Below are 16,021 nucleotides of genomic sequence, written 5' to 3' on the forward strand. Positions count from 1 at the left end.
CCCTTTCCACTATGTGGAAGCAATCGTCATCCCGGCGATCGAACAACAAACTTCAAGCTTTTCTCTTGGTAGGGTCTTTGTCAACATATCAGAACCATTATCATCAGTGTGAACCTTCTCAAGTTCAAGTAACTTATTGTTCAACGCATCTTTGATCCAATGGTATCATACATCAATGTGCTTAGATCTTGCATGAAAACTGGAATTCTTAGCAAGATGAATAGCACGCTGGCTATCACAAAACAACACATACCTTTGCTTCTTGAAACCAAGTTCTCTCAAGAACTTCTTTGCCCATAGCAACTCTTTAGTCGTTTCCGTTGTTGCAATAAACTTTGCCTCTGTCGTAGAAAGAACAATACACTTTTGAAGTCTCGATTGCCAACCTACAGCCCTACCTGCAAAAGTGATTAAATAACCCAAAGTAGACTTACGAGTATCCACATCCCCTGCCATATTTGCATCTGTGTAGCCAACTAACAATGGTTGTCCGTTTCCCAAACCAAGTCTCAAACGGGAAGTGCCTCGAAGATACCTCATGATCCACTTCACTGCATTCCAGTATTCTCTTCCCGGATTTGACAAGAATCGGCTAACTACACCAACTGCATGGGCTATATCTGGTCTTGTGCAAATCATTGCATACATCAAACTTCCTACTGTTGAGGCGTAAGGAACTCTTTCCATGTCTTCCTTTTCCTTATATGTAGAAGGACATTGTTTTGTACTCAGTCTGAAGTGGGTAGCAAGAGGAGAGCTAACCACTTTAGTGTTGTCCATATTGAACCTCTGAAGCACTTTTTCAATGTACTCCTCCTGTGACAAATATAACTTCTTGGTACTCCTATCACGACTGATTCTTATGCCAAGAATTTTCTTTGCTAGACCTAAATCCTTCATAGCAAATGACTTACTCAATTATTTCTTCAATTGGTCAATCCTTAAAGCATTCCTACCAATAATCAACATGTTATCCACATAAAGCAGTAGAATAATAAAATCATCATCAGAATTTTTTTTAACAAATACATAGTGATCAGAAGTTGTCTTCTTGTAGCCTTGCTCTCCAATAACAGGCTCAAACTTCTTATACCACTGTCTCGGTGCTTGTTTCAAACCATATAGGCTTTTCTTTAGCTTGCACACATAATCCTCTTTCCCTTTCACTTTGAAACCCTTTGGTTGCTTCATATAAATCTCTTCCTCCAAATCACCATGAAGGAAGGCAGTTTTCACATCCATTTGCTCAACTTCCAAGTAAGACTAGTTGCTAGGCCGAGTGCTATACGGATCGATGACATCTTTACAACTGGAGAGAAGATCTCATCAAAGTCAATACCTTTTCTCTGACCGAACCTTTTGACAACCAATCTAGCTTTATACCGTGGCTGTGAAGAGAAACCATTTGGTTTCTTCCTGTAAATCCACTTGTTTTCCAAAGCTCTTTTTCCTTTAGGTAGCTTCACTAACTCAAAAGTATGATTAACATGCAATGACTACATCTTATCTTGCATGGCCTCAACCCACTCTGTCTTGTGTTCATCTTCTATGGCTTCTGCAAAACACTAGGGCTCTCCCCCGTCAGTCAATAACACATACTGCTCTGTTGAATACCAAGTGGAAGGACGTCGGTTTCTGGGAGACTTCCTGGATGGAATCTCTGGCGCTGTCAACTGCTCATCAGTCTCAACATCTCCCTGAATCTGTAGGGGAACATCCATATCACCTGTACACTGGTGGTCATCTTGAACATCATTCTCAACCTGGGATGGCAGATTCTTCAGAGGAGCTGGATCTACATCAGTCAAGATATCACCTTGCTGAGACATAAATTTCCCTGCTTTCTCAACATTCTGAATCGTCTGATCTTCTACAAACACGACATCTCTGCTTCTCACAATTTTCTTCTCAACTGGATCATAAAGCTTGTACCCAAACTCATCTTGGCTATAGCCAAGGAATATACACTGTCGTGGTTTCACATCAAGTTTGGACCTTTCATCTTTTGGAATATGCACCAATGCTTTGCACCCAAAAACACGAAGATGATTATAGGAGACATCCTTACCTATCCAAACTCGGTTTGGCACATCAAACTGTAGAGGAACACAGGGTGTAAGATTCAACACATGAACAACTGTGCTCAATGCCTCCCCCCAAAAGGATTTTGGCAACTGGGCTTGTGAAAGCAAACATCTCACTCTCTCAACCAGTGTCCTGTTATTCTTTCTGCTACGCCATTCAACTGAGGAGTTTTAGGAGTTGTCTTTTGATACTGGATACCCTGCTGTCTACAATACTCATCAAAAGGACCAGAAAACTCTCCGCCGTTATCAGTACGAATGCATCTCAGCCTCTTTCCAGTCTGTCTCTCAACTAGTTGAAATTGCTTGAACACTGCTAACACTTGGTCTTTTGAATTCAAGGTATATACCTACAACTTCTTTGAATGATCATCTACGAAGGTCACAAAGTATCTGAAGCCACCAAGTGTTCTCGTCGTCATAGGGCCACACACATCTGAATGTACCAAATCCAGTATCTCTGACTTTCTCAAATGAGGGGAATTCTTGAAGGAGACTCTGCTTTGCTTCCCTGACAAACAATGAGTACACATTTTCAGAAGTATACTTTTCAATCCACATAGTAGACTTTTCTTCCCAAGTAGAGCTAATCATTTCTCACTCATGTGAGCCAGTCTCTTGTGCCACAACTCTGTTGTATCATTATCCTCCATCGCATTAACAATGTCGTTGGAGATCTTTGTTTGCAGAACGTTTAGTGCAAAGTGCTTCATGCCTCGAGCCACAACCATAGCACCCCTAGTGAGCTTCCACTGGCCATCACTGAAAGTGCTGCAATACCCTTCATCATCAAGTTTACCTACAGAAATCAAATTCAAACGAATGTCAGGAACATGCTTCACATCTCTGAGAACTAACTTCGTGCCATTATTCGTCTTCAGATACACATCCCTAATTCCAATGGCTTTAACCAAGCCATCTTTGCCCATCTTTACTGTTCCAAAATCATAAGATTTATAAGATGTAAAGAAATCCTTCCGAGATGTAGCATGAATGGAGGCACCACTGTCAATCACCCAACTAGTCTCATTGTATGTAACATTTATCGTCTCATCATTATAAACAATGAGGAAGTCTGCAGGAGTGGTGGTAGCAACTCTGTCATCACCATCTTTGTCATCTCCATTCTTTGTTCCCTTCCCTTTCTTATTCTTGTTTTCTTTCTTCAATTACTTGCAATATTTTTTTATGTGTCCCTTTTTTCGGCAATGATAACACTCAACATTTGCAAACTTGTTGGACTTGCTTCTGTTATTATCTCTGTTCTTCGGACCTCTGCTCTTACTTCTCCCATCTTTTCTGTAATCAAGATCTCTGACTGTGAAGAGGATCCCTGTGTTTTTCTTCCCATCTCTTTATTTAGCAAACAACTCTTGGCCATATCCATTGTGATTACACCTTTTGGAGCGGAATTAGACAATAAAGTTCTGAGCGTCTCCCACAAGTCCGGTAACGAACCAAGCAACCATAACCCTTGTATGTCATCATCAAGCTTAATACCCATTCCAGCCAGCTGATTAATAATTTCTTGGAATGTATTTAGGTGATCAGATAAATGAGTCCCCTCCTAGTATCTCAAAGCCATCATCTGGTTAATCAGAAACAATTTATTATTTACAGTCTTTCTAGCATATAGCTGTTCAAGCTTACTCCATAGAGAACGTGCATTTGTTTCTCCACTAATGTGGTTCAAAACATTATCATCTACCCACTGCCTGATATACCCACACACCTGTTGATGTAACAAAGTCCATTCCACATCAGACTTTTTTTCTGGTTTTTCAGCACTAAGCACCAGTAGGTAATAATCTTTCATATAAAGAAGATCCTTCATTTTTCCTTTCCATATGTGATAATTTGAACCATTGAAATTAATCATTCTACTCGTTTTTGCTTTCATAACTTAAACTGCCAACCTGTCAATCTGTTAACCTGGCGCTCTAATACCACTTTGTTGGGAGAGGTAACAATAAACAAATATAGCGGAATAACTCTTCTCCCTATATGCAAGCAAATATAGTACATCTCTATTTTTATATGTGCTGAAAATAATAGAAAAAAAAACAATCACACCAAGCCACAAGAACACAAGCAATTTTTTACGTGAAAAATGTCCCCAATGTGAGGAACAAAAACCACGGGACCTAGTCCAGTTGAAACCTCCACTATCAACCAAATAATGGGTACACAAAGTCTTCTCTAATCGTAATTAGAGACTATAATACATCTCATCAAGATATCATCAATCTTGGCAAAAATAAAGAGAATTGGAGAGAAAAATACCAAAACCAGATTACTGTTCACGAGCACGAATCACTGTTCCCGAGCTCAAAATCCGATCTCCACCGTTCAAATTTTAACTCATTGAGTCGTGAACCTCTCCTCCAAATTTCAGCTCGATCGGACCATAGACGAAGCGGGATTAGACGTTTGATGAAATCTGGACAAAATAGAAAAAACCTGCGTTTTTCTTCTCTCTCTTGTGAAAAAAATGGCTGATCTCTCTCCCTCTTTTATTCTGACTTTCTTAGGGTTATTTACTCTAAAGAGTTAGATTTTGGACTTTAATAAAACCCACTTGGACTTTCCTCCGTATAGAAGGAAATAAACCCAAAAATTCTTCCATTACAAAGGTTCAAATGCAAACCCATTAGGGTTTTGTTTATCGTTTATATCCCTTCTTCCATTCTTTCTTTTCTTTTTTCATAAGATTTCAAATTTCTACCAACCATCTAAATTTTTTTACTCAATTTTTAAAGAGTTATGATGTGGCAAAAGGCTATTGGCCACGTGTTGGGTCGATAATTTTTCGATTTTAAAAAGCAAGGACATGGCAAAGGGCTATCCGTAACTTTTCGATTTTTACCTATAAGTCAAGTATAACACTTCTCAAGAAAAAAAATATAAATGCTTAGCTTAAAACGTGACGAAGTCTAGTAATTTTTTAATTTTTACAAGTGTTTTAAGTATAGAAAAAAATATTCAGTGCGCTTCAGGCACCACCGTGCTAATCAGAATTGTGCATGGTATACACACTTGGGTGCGTGATGTGCAGGCACCAGTAGTTTACCTTCAAAAAAAACACAGCTCTTTCTAGTCGAGCACACCGAATTCGGGTTCTATCAGAACGGGTAATGGGCTTTATGACCCGACCCATTTGTATACTGCACCACAATACCTTTTATTCAGTTTTCATCGTTGTATTCATTAATACTCGAGGCTTCTCACAGCCGCAACACTCTTCACAAAGCTCTCCACTTCCGGCCATCCGACGGCGTCCACCATAATTTCCGACAGTAAGCTCTCTCTCTTCCTCTGTCTTTCTCTCTCATAGACGCGTATTTAAAATCTGATATGATATGCTTACCACATACCACTTGAAAATTTAAGGGCAGGGAAGGTGAAAAATGTAGCATTTTTAGAGGTTAGTTTGTTGGGTACAGATTGGATTTCATTTAAAATTTGGATGAAAAGTGTTGAAATTTTAAACAATTGATGAGTGTGACCTTTGTCCCTATAGATGATATTATGATTTTAATGACCCATTTGAAAAGCAATTTTGCCATAGCACTCAGTTGATGACCTTTTCCCGATGATAGTTCATAGCCTATGAATTTCTTGTTACAGAGGGGCTATAAATAACAGGAAGGTTAGTTTGATGAGATTGTGTGATTTAGATGATAACAACATTTTGACCTAGGATAAAATCTGTCTAATTAATTAGTAAATCATCAAAGACATTATATAGTGAAGATTATAATGGTCTGTTTTCAATTATTTGTTTTAGTTTTGCTTGTTATGTTTTTTTATTTCTGACCAACATTCATATTGTTCTTATAATGTTAGGTCTGAACAACTTACTTGAATATGATTCTAAGCCAATGCTCTATGATATCTGGGAGTGCTTTTATGAATTATAGGGCATGTTACTCAGCTTCTGTGGGTGTGCCTTGCTTGCCCGCCAAAGTTCCATTCTCTAGCATTAGGAGTTCATGGGGACCTCGTCAAGAACCAAAATCGTCGTCTTTTGGAGGTATGTATTTGTACTTGTCAAGTTAGGTTTTTAGGTATAAAATTCATTTAAATTGCATTTGGTATTTTAGGGAAAAGAAAATTATAGTCTAGAAAGGGTTTTGATTTGGCCTAGTAATTTTTTTTTTTGGCAAGTTTGTGGTCTTGTGGACCAATGAGTTAGTATATGATTCTAAGAAGTGAAGCAAAAAACATTTCCTTTTCTGGTCATGCTACAAAAAGGCTGGTTGTTCATGCCTCATTTATGCAATTATATTTTGTTATATTGAATTATTCTGAATGCCACACAAATATGTTCTTGACCCAACCGGTTCTGGATATGGCGTACAAGCTTCAACAGAATTTTGCAACTGAAGACTTTGGAACAATATCCAGGAGACTTGACTACTAGATGGCTTCTTCCATGTTTATGTCAAGCTTGAACTAGAACCAATAAGCCTTAATTCTAACTCTGCTTGGACAAGCTTTATGGACGGTTATGCATGCCTCATATTCAATCTTCTGTCAAGGAAACAGCATTGCAAAGAAACATTACATTGATATCTTTTTGCAATGGTAAACACATTGGATGTTTTGCTAGAAAAAGATGTCTTTCACTCTTCTTCTTCTGCTCTTCCTTTCCTTTTTTCTTTTGGCTGCTTCAAAAGAGAATAATAAAAGAATTTATTGTTTAGAGCCTCATCCCAAATGGATTAAATTCTTCATATACTCGATTCTTCTTTTTAACACAATGATGCATATTATAACTCATTTAGATAAAACTGAACTTTGATAGCACCTTGAAGATTGTATGTCCTGTTTGTATTCCTTATTCATTGTTCTATATACGTACATATATGTATGTGTATTCTTGTGGCAGGACCGCCACTTCTGCAGCTTTCGTCTGCATCAACGCCGCTTTTTAGTGGTGATCAAGGGAGCTTGTCAGATAGAATACCCATGCTACCAAGGCGAGGGAGATCTTTTATGTCCCCAAGAGCATCGAAGGATGTCCCTTACAGTTTTCGGTATCCTGCAATGACCAAGAAGCCAAAATGGTGGTGGAGGACATTAGCATGTCTGCCCTATTTAATGCCCCTCCATGAGACATGGATGTATGCTGAGACAGCATATCATCTCCACCCATTCTTGGAGGATTTGGAATTCTTGACATACCCTTTCTTGGAAGCAATTGGCAGATTGCCAAGCTGGTTCTTAATGGCATATTTCTTTGTTGCATATCTTGGAGTGGTGAGGAAAAAGGAATGGCCCCACTTCTTTAGGTTTCATGTGGTGATGGGCATGCTATTGGAGATTGCCTTACAGGTGATAGGGACTGTAAGCCGTTGGATGCCGCTGGCCGTATATTGGGGTAAGGTTGGTATGCATTTCTGGACTGCTATTGCATTTGCTTACCTTTTCACGGTTCTGGAGTGCATGAGGTGCGCCCTTGCTGGGATGTATGCAGACATTCCTTTTGTGTGTGATGCGGCATACATTCAAATTCCGTATGATTAAGGAGGGTACGCATAGGAGTGGCAGATGGTACTTGCGTCACGTCTTTTTGTAGGATATGTTGTCTACTTCTTTAGTGTTTTTTCCCCTTTTTTGTTGAGTAAATAACTAAATTAAGTTCTTGAATTTGGCATTGCCCAGACTTGAACTGGAAACCAATGATAGGCTCGGCTTTTGGATGAGTTCTTTTTAATTTATGTAGTTGTTTTTGTACCCAAGTGATGCTTATAAAAACTCTCATTTGAAATTTCCAAGACTTTAGAGGAGTAGTTTATGTATACCGGACTTGATATTCCTTGTACTTGTGTCTCTGAATTCCTTTTCTCTGATCATATTGCATGCGTGTATGGGTGTTGAATGGTTCACAAACTAGGTGATATTTTTGGGCCTGAGCGTCAATGACTGAAATAGGTAACATTTCCACTATGCAACTCTTTATTTATTTATTAGAGTTCCTACTTTTCTGAATTTTTAAAATTTCCATTCCGCATCTGTCAGATTGAATAATCATCCAGTTGGATGGTTGAAGTGTGGGGCATTGGTACCCAACCCTAGGCTTGATGCATCTTCATCGTCCTCTTCTCTCTCACGCTATGGTAAAGGACATCATGGATTCATTGGAGTGTTCTTGTGCGCATCTTTGAGGTATACACGAAGTTTGAAAAAATATAATATTTATGTGTCAGATATCTCCAAGGCTTTTAGTTAAAGTGGTGACTTCTTCTCACATGTGAGATAAGAGAGTTTGCCACTATTGGCACTCTAGTGAGTGTGTAAATGTTAGTTACAAAGTATTTCTGAAAATATCTGAATATTAGCTTAGATTTAACAGCAGCTGAAATTTCATCTATGCATTTTTCCACAACTCGATACAGTTCTAACTCGAGAGAATTCAGTTGTGTGTCAAGAGCATCTTGCGTGCCCTGCGAACTCATGGATGGGCTAAGGGTTGGGGAGCGCATTATGTCTCTGTAGCATCCGAAGGTGTCAGAATAGGAGAGTTCGATTTTGGGTTGGATTCGTAGTTGTGGATCTTCTTGTAAACAAATATAATGAGTGAGACAATGGAGAAGATGAGGAAGAGGGAAAAAAATGTTGTGGCAGTAGAGGAAGTAGTCAGACTTGGTCATGAATAATAGGGTTTTAGCAGTGGTTAGGGCTCACCGGAGGTCGGTCTCCGCCGGGCAACATTGGTGGTGGGGAGAAGAGGACGTTTGTGAATTGTGGTATTTGGAGTTTATTTATGCGGGGTATTCACTAGTGGTGACGACTAGCAGTAATATCAATGCATTGAGTTTGAAGGACAGTGATGGTTGATGAAAATGAAATTGTGGTGCGATGGATGGTAGTGGGAGGTGAAAAGTTGGAGCCCAACATTGTGTGAGCATCTTTGCTAAACTAAAAAGCAGTCCATTCATTACATAAATGGGCTTAACCCAGAATCAAGTCTCGTGTGCAAGTAATGCCATTAACCAATCAAATGAAAACATATATGGTTCAGATTCTTTTGGTTTTTTAGACTTTTTCATTTGAGAATGACAATCAATTCTTTTAATTAATTGACTCAAACAAATCCTTTTAAAGTTTGAAACAGACATGTGAGTTCAGCTCGGGTTAGATGTGTTGGACAAATAAAACCCAAGCCGACGTTTACATTATTATTATTATTAGTCGCAGCAACAGTAGTAAGAACTAAAAAATCAACCAACTTGGAGATTAATTAGACCTTGACGTGAGCTCATTAAAATAAGTTAGTATCGGAACAAAGTTGGGATTGGAACCAAGTTGGATTGTGCTCGAGTTTGGTTCAATATTTTATACTTAATTGAGATCTGAGTTTATTTTTCAATTTGTTCTACTAACTTAAGTTGCACTAAGTTTGAAAAATTCATGTCATGTTTAGGTGTATTTAATTTGGGATTGAAAAAAAATTTAGTTCAAAATTTGTACCGAATACTAAATTTTCTTCAATCTCAAATTCAAGGTACCGATTCCATGCTACCAAACCTGGCATCAGTGAAAAGATACATCAAGTCAAGAATTTGTCTTAAAAAAGCATGAGAATTGAAATTAAAAATAACGACGTCAACCAACTTAAATTAAACATATGTTTATGTTATTTTATTAGGATCTCGTTTAATTGATGACGAGATACGACATTGTTACAATATAAATTTTCTCACATGTTGATCGATGACATGATTTAGATTTAGATATAGATATCTAAAATATAGATCTATAATAAAATTAACATAAATCTACTCCATTTGATATCCTAATTGCTTTGTTTTGTCACCATCACTTATGGCCCGGACTAGTGCTATGCCAAGCTTGTGAGTCTCTGAGCTCGCTGTACGGGCCAGCCCGACTTGGTCACTCTGCCCCTAAAGCTTGGTGAGAGCACGGAGTCGGGACCAATCAAAGCCCGACAGGCCCAAATGTGGGCCTGTGAGCCCGACAACTTTCTTTTCATCTCTTTTTCTAACTTTATACAAAAACTTTTTGATAATAATGTTTCCAATAATGTTTGAATTGAAAGGTGGAGTACAAACACTGTTGAAAAAATTTGCATCTAATTTACTAATAGAATATATGTTATTTGAATAAAATATAATTATTTATACAAAATTAATAATTAGTGGTTTCTATTCGATGCCGAGCAAAAACAAAAAATAGTTTAAAACCACACTATTTTATATTTTATGAATAAATTTATATACAAAAAGAAAAAAAATATTTGTCAATTGATTTTTTTTACCGACTAATGTTATTAAAATAAATACTGTGATTCTATTTTTATTATATTGACAAATTTTTTTTTTAGCCTACGTACAAAATACTACCTCCATAACTCGGCCCAGCCCACCGGGGGAGCCAGGCATTCTGTTGACTAGTCAACGCCGACTGGACCGGGCAAATGGTGAAGAAACTTTGGTCGTGTTCATTTCTGCCGCGTATAAAGGTCCCACTCCGTAGTAAAATGGCATTTTGGGAATATAACCAACTGGGCAGAGCATTTAAATGGAGAGCAAAAAACATTGAAAAGGGTAAAGACAAAGACGTTAACTTGGAAAAAAGCAGCAGTTAAAACGATTCATAGAATACACACGCATACACAGTGCACACACTCTCTCTCGTCTGAAGGAACCAACCCATCACAACTACCTGTCCACGAAGCTTCCTTCACGCCTTCCTTCATCTTCCTCCCTCTTCCTCCATTGCTCAAAAAACTTTTATATATATATAGACACACACATATACACCAATATATATATATGCCAGAGACAAATCATCGTCGAAGAATTCCGGTGAGGCACCGGAGAAATAGACAGCCGCATCCCTCGCCGTCTCCTCAACGGCGAACGCCACCGCCGGCGCCTCGGCGCTCATCGAAACCTTCGAGGCCGGTTAAGATCCTAAAGAGATGCAAGTCAGAGCCTACTTTGTGGACCGTCGACGTCGGCGGCGACGATCATCGGAATCTAAAGGCGCCCGACGACGCTGTGCTTTTCCGACCGCTTACTTGTACGGACATCTTCTCGGCTCCTGAGTTGTTATCTCGAACTCCTCCAGAAATCGAGGTAGGACCGATTTCTCTGGTTTGATTGGCTGTAGGGACTGTTTGTTTACGTTTATAGTAAATTAATGCAGTTTGGTCGATTATATCTTGTTCTCTCACATGACCTTGAGCTCTCACCTGTTAGATGAAGAGCAATTGATGCAAAAAATTGTACTGCAACTTTGGATGAGATTGTACGATCTATTCTAATTTTTAAGCCAGAATTTTATTTTTCTTAGTAATTTAAAATTAAATGGTCATGTGTGCATCTTAGGACTGTTTGGTTACGTTTATAGTAAATTTAACTTTTTAATCAATTAATTTATTTTTATGCCAAATAAAGTTAATTGCCTGCACCATTAGGCGGGCATGTGTGTTGTTTCACTGAAAGAAAAGTTAAATGAATGCCATTTGGTGTAAAAGGTGACTAACCGTCACCAAAAAAAAAAAAAAAAAAAAAAAAAAAAAAAAAAAAAAAATCTTATATAATGCAATGATATTATCTAGGATTCACACCAAAGTTTCCATTAATCATTTTGTTTGTTTGTTTGTTTGTTGGTTTATGTTATCAGTTTTACTTAATACCGATACCCTTTTTTCGTGTTATTGGTCTGGGATTACATGTTAAAATGCTTGAACAATGGAATGTGGTGGTTGGCTTAGGAATGTACATCATCATATGGATGAGTCCATAACCGACCTCTTAAAGAATTTAATGTCTTACATTTGAATTGCAATACCAATAGAAGCATGGTCCGTCCTAATAAATTCAATGCATTAAAGTCAAGCATGGTGAAGCGATCAATAAATTTGCTACATGTGAACAATTATACCTCATTATATGTGACATTACATTTAATACTAAATAATAGAAAAGAAATGACTTTGATAATTGTAATTAAATTCTGAAGGAGGTATAATGCGAAATTGGTTTTGTATTTCAAAAGGCTAATTATTACAATTCTGTTAAAAACGATCCAACATATCATGCATGTTCTTGTTTCCAGAGGTTTTGATATATTTAGTGGTTGGTTGGTCCCAACCATATTGCAAGCAAGTGGACTCACTTGACAATTATATAGTACTAGTAAATTAACCACTGCCTAAATGTCTAAATTTGGTGAGAATTTTGGCGTGCAGAGTTATAACAAGGATGCCAAGGTCGTGCTTAATGTGACAGTTGAAGGAAGTGTTGGTCCGATCAGGACTATGGTCAAATTGGGATCAAGTGTGGACGAGACAATAAGGCTCGTTCTTAACAAGTATGGCGAAGAAGGGCGGAGTCCTCAGTTTGATAAAAAGGCTGCTTCGTCTTTCGAATTACACCACTCATACTTCAGTCTTCAAAGTAAGTTCAGGATTTAGAGTTTCTTTTCAGTCTATTCCTTTCATTCCCTAGAAAATGAGGATAAAGAAGGGGAGAAATATGAAAGATAATCGAACACGAAATAACTTTTCATTAGTAATTTTTTTTTTGGAAAATTTGTTGCTACAATTTGGTCTTGGAATGATAGTCATAAGAGCCCAAATATTTTTTTTCTTTGTTTTCTTAAAAATGTCCCAATTTGTTTATGCCTTTTATAAGCAATTGATTACTTTGGTAATGTGTTACTTAAAGAAACTCTATAGGAGGCAATTGACTAGATATCTTGTTTACATTGCTAAAAGAGATGGTTGAGCAATAAATAATATGAAATCTTGACTTTAAGTAATAGACAATTGTCATATTGACCTTTGAAATAGTGACTTTGATGTTTAGGTATTGAATTTAACCCGATTAATTGGTCATTTCGTCTTTTGTTTATAAGAAACCCTGAAATTAATTGTTCTGGGGTGTTTGAAGGATAGCCATTTCTGAGAAATTGAGTACGTGCTACTTTGAAGGACAGCCATTTTTTCATCTCACGCCACACCTATGTTACCTAGAAATAGAATGTGAAACCAAACACCTAAACATCAAGGTTACTATTGCAAATATCAACTAGACAGGTCTAAAACTTAAATCAAGGTAAAATGTCACGCATTGTTCAACCATCTTATGTGGGCCCCGATGTGGAACCCACATGATCCAAGGGCTGAGCTTCCACGGTCAAGACTGCATATTGCATTGAAGGGCTCACAGTGATTGACACCTCACCTCACCGTCCAAAACTTTTTATATTTATGCGCGTGAAATTATGTAATGGTCGGTTCCTAACTTCTACTACATTCCCACTGGTATATCGTAGGTTTTTATGGAGTTGCGTATCTTAAGACAGACTTTTAAATACTAGGTCCTAGATGTGCCAACAGGGCAACAAAAGATGGTTAATATAACTTTAAATTTGCATAGTCAATAAGTCCAGCAGGTAGCTTTCCTGTTAGGTCATAATCCTGTTTATGTCACCCTCAACTGAAAAAACTTCTCATATCCTCTCGGATCATGTTAAAAGTTGCTAAAATAACGTATCGAAGCAAAAAAGGGCTCACCAATTATTGACCTTTTCTGTGGTAGTGTGGCACGTCAACTATAGCGAAATTTTTGGATTACAACACATTAATTGACATTAAGTATAATGGTTTAAGATTTCATTTCTCTTTTTCTCCTAATTGACTTTTCCCTGAAAGTGAGGTAAAATTTAGAGAATGTCTAATGTAAATCCATCCCCCTTGTAATTTTAGTCCAAGAACTGATCAGATGCGAATACTTACCTCAGTGTCTTGTTTATATTATTTACTGAAAGGAATTTGTTTTGGTTTATAGGTTTGAATAAATCAGACGTGATCGGAGATGTTGGAAGTAGAAGTTTCTATCTTCGAAAGAACAATAGTGATTATAGCAGCAGCGGCGGAGAAATTGTACCTGCGGGAAGAGGAAGTGCTCCTCAACAAGCACAGCATTTTCTCTATTCCCTCCCAGGTTTAATTGCTAGGAAGATAGACAAAATTATTAGAAGAGCTCGTAAACTGTGGAATATGTTGGGTTGCTTGAATTGTGGTGGATGACCCGTGATGCCGCATCCATACTAGAGTAACATAAAAATATTATAATCTTGTTACTCTTCTCGACCACCTTGTTGTGTATTGGTGGCGGTCATTCCTTTTTATTTTTTCTATTATTTTTCTATCGACCATAAATATTCTCTCCTATACGTAACTTGTAAATACAACCTTGTATTATCCTCATTTGTTCTTGATCATCCACTTCATGAGAAAATTCTCCGTGGAAAGATCCTTGTTACAAAATTATAATGTCAAGTGTTCAAAAGTTTATTTGGGATATATGGTAAGAATGTTTCCAAGTTCGTTTGTATCTGTATGCCCGGTTCCCTCTGCCCCTTTCTGTGTATGTATGTGTGTGTCAGTGTGTGTAAGAGAGAAAGCTGAACCACAAGTTTTTCGCTAATTATGAACCACAAATTGAGTTCTTCTGTGGTGGTACTTTATGCTTGATAATTGGTTGAAGCACTTTTTTTTTTTTTTGGCCTGAACTTGAATTATTCCTACTAAAATCTCTCCAAACAGCATATATATATATATATATATATATATATATATATATATATATTTTCTTACTTGGTATTTATACATATTTGTCTTTTTTGAAATTTAAACTCCTGACTTTTTTTTTTTTTTCTTTTTTCCTTCTGACACTTAAATTTCTAACCTCTTTTTGAGAAGTAAGAAACTGATACGTTATGTCATTGACCCATTAATTATGTATATATATATATATATATATATATATATATATATGTTTCTCTCTATTTTCATAATTATACATCTGTAATCAATCATGTTTGCTGCCAAAATTGATGAGAAATCCTAGTTGGGCTAGCTAATGTTGGATGATCAAAGAATCCATCATCTTTAGTTGCGCTTGCTTTCTCATGGAAAGAGACGGCCAACTAACTGTCTTTTTCAACATGGTGCAGGCGCTTTAACGTGCGCAATGCAAGATCATTTTTTTCTAACATACTTTACCAATCCTAAAAAAAAATAAAAAAATAAAAATTATAATTAACGCAAATAAAATGGGATGTGATTGTGACCTATACAGGTCACAACTTCGAAGTCGAAAACAATCAATTTTGCCTTCTTCAAATTTTACAATAACAGAAGCCTAGTATACTAGGAAGTGATTATTTACTGGTCGCCATTGTTTTGTCCCTAAACATGTGGCATCCCTCTTCCTTAAAAATTTCCTGTGACCAAGTGCTAGCACTAAAGTCCTAAAAATAGTTGCCAATTCTGCAACATAAACGACAACCACACAAATAGACTTGACCATCGGCATAAACAACGGCCACTTCTTTCTCCAGTTGTATTTGCTTAGGTATTAGTGCCATCAACTCAAGGCTCGCTATTCACAATTTAAAAGAACTTTTTTAATTAGTATTCCTCCAATTTTAAGACACCTATGCGAATTCAAACAAATAGTAAGCACTAATTTGGTGTGTTTCAATAAAATAAAGTGGGGGCTAGTTTCGCGTAATTGAATGAAATAAAGTGGAAATGAAATGAATAAAAGAAGAGGGATACTAGTCACAGTCGCCTCCGCGACTGTAGAATCTCAGTTGCTAATTGAGGGATTGACGTGTGTGTTTTCTTTTCTAATAATTAATTACTATTTTTCTGCTAACTTCCTTTTAGATCTCTCATTCTTTTCTAATAATTAATTACTATTTTTCTGCTAACTTCCTTTTAGATCTCTCATTATATATAATTATTATACTAACCTTATAACTAAGAAACTTCGTAAACCTTCGCGATTTCATCTTTTTAAAATTTTATTTTTTAAAAAATTCCATATCTAAATGTTTGAAATTCCAACACTAAAAATTTTTTTTTATATAAAAGTACATATCTAAAT

At 37.0% G+C, this 16,021-nt stretch overlaps 2 protein-coding genes across 2 annotated transcripts; both read left to right on the plus strand.

Moving 5' to 3' along the window:
• Nucleotides 1-5,283: 5,283 nt before the first annotated feature.
• Nucleotides 5,284-7,935, plus strand: LOC132285292 (protein TIC 20-I, chloroplastic-like). The gene is made up of 3 exons (XM_059787462.1): nt 5,284-5,380; nt 5,931-6,117; nt 6,976-7,935. The coding sequence occupies exons 2-3, from the start codon at nt 5,952-5,954 to the stop codon at nt 7,611-7,613; spliced, it is 804 nt and encodes a 267-aa protein (XP_059643445.1). The 5' UTR covers nt 5,284-5,380; nt 5,931-5,951; the 3' UTR covers nt 7,614-7,935.
• Nucleotides 7,936-10,680: 2,745 nt separating this feature from the next.
• LOC132284209 (uncharacterized protein At4g22758-like) lies at nt 10,681-14,461 on the plus strand. The gene is made up of 3 exons (XM_059786294.1): nt 10,681-11,191; nt 12,310-12,517; nt 13,913-14,461. Exons 1-3 carry the CDS (start codon nt 10,886-10,888, stop codon nt 14,152-14,154), a joined length of 756 nt encoding a protein of 251 aa, XP_059642277.1. The 5' UTR covers nt 10,681-10,885; the 3' UTR covers nt 14,155-14,461.
• The last annotated feature ends 1,560 nt before the right edge of the window (nt 14,462-16,021 follow it).

The sequence above is a fragment of the Cornus florida genome, unplaced genomic scaffold (genome assembly GCF_030987335.1).
Source record: "Cornus florida cultivar Cherokee Brave unplaced genomic scaffold, ASM3098733v1 CherokeeBrave_3.0.0_Hap2_Chr11, whole genome shotgun sequence".
Taxonomy (NCBI): Eukaryota; Viridiplantae; Streptophyta; class Magnoliopsida; order Cornales; family Cornaceae; genus Cornus; species Cornus florida.

Excerpts from the sequence above, each read along its gene's own strand:
- LOC132285292 (XM_059787462.1), top strand. The coding sequence starts at position 5,952 with ATGATTCTAAGCCAATGCTCTATGATATCTGGGAGTGCTTTTATGAAT. Across the intron at positions 6,118-6,975 it reads AAAATCGTCGTCTTTTGGAG|GACCGCCACTTCTGCAGCTT; the intron begins GTATGTATTTGT and ends TTCTTGTGGCAG.
- LOC132284209 (XM_059786294.1), top strand. The coding sequence starts at position 10,886 with ATGCCAGAGACAAATCATCGTCGAAGAATTCCGGTGAGGCACCGGAGA. Across the intron at positions 11,192-12,309 it reads GAACTCCTCCAGAAATCGAG|AGTTATAACAAGGATGCCAA; the intron begins GTAGGACCGATT and ends TTTGGCGTGCAG. Across the intron at positions 12,518-13,912 it reads CTCATACTTCAGTCTTCAAA|GTTTGAATAAATCAGACGTG; the intron begins GTAAGTTCAGGA and ends TTTGGTTTATAG.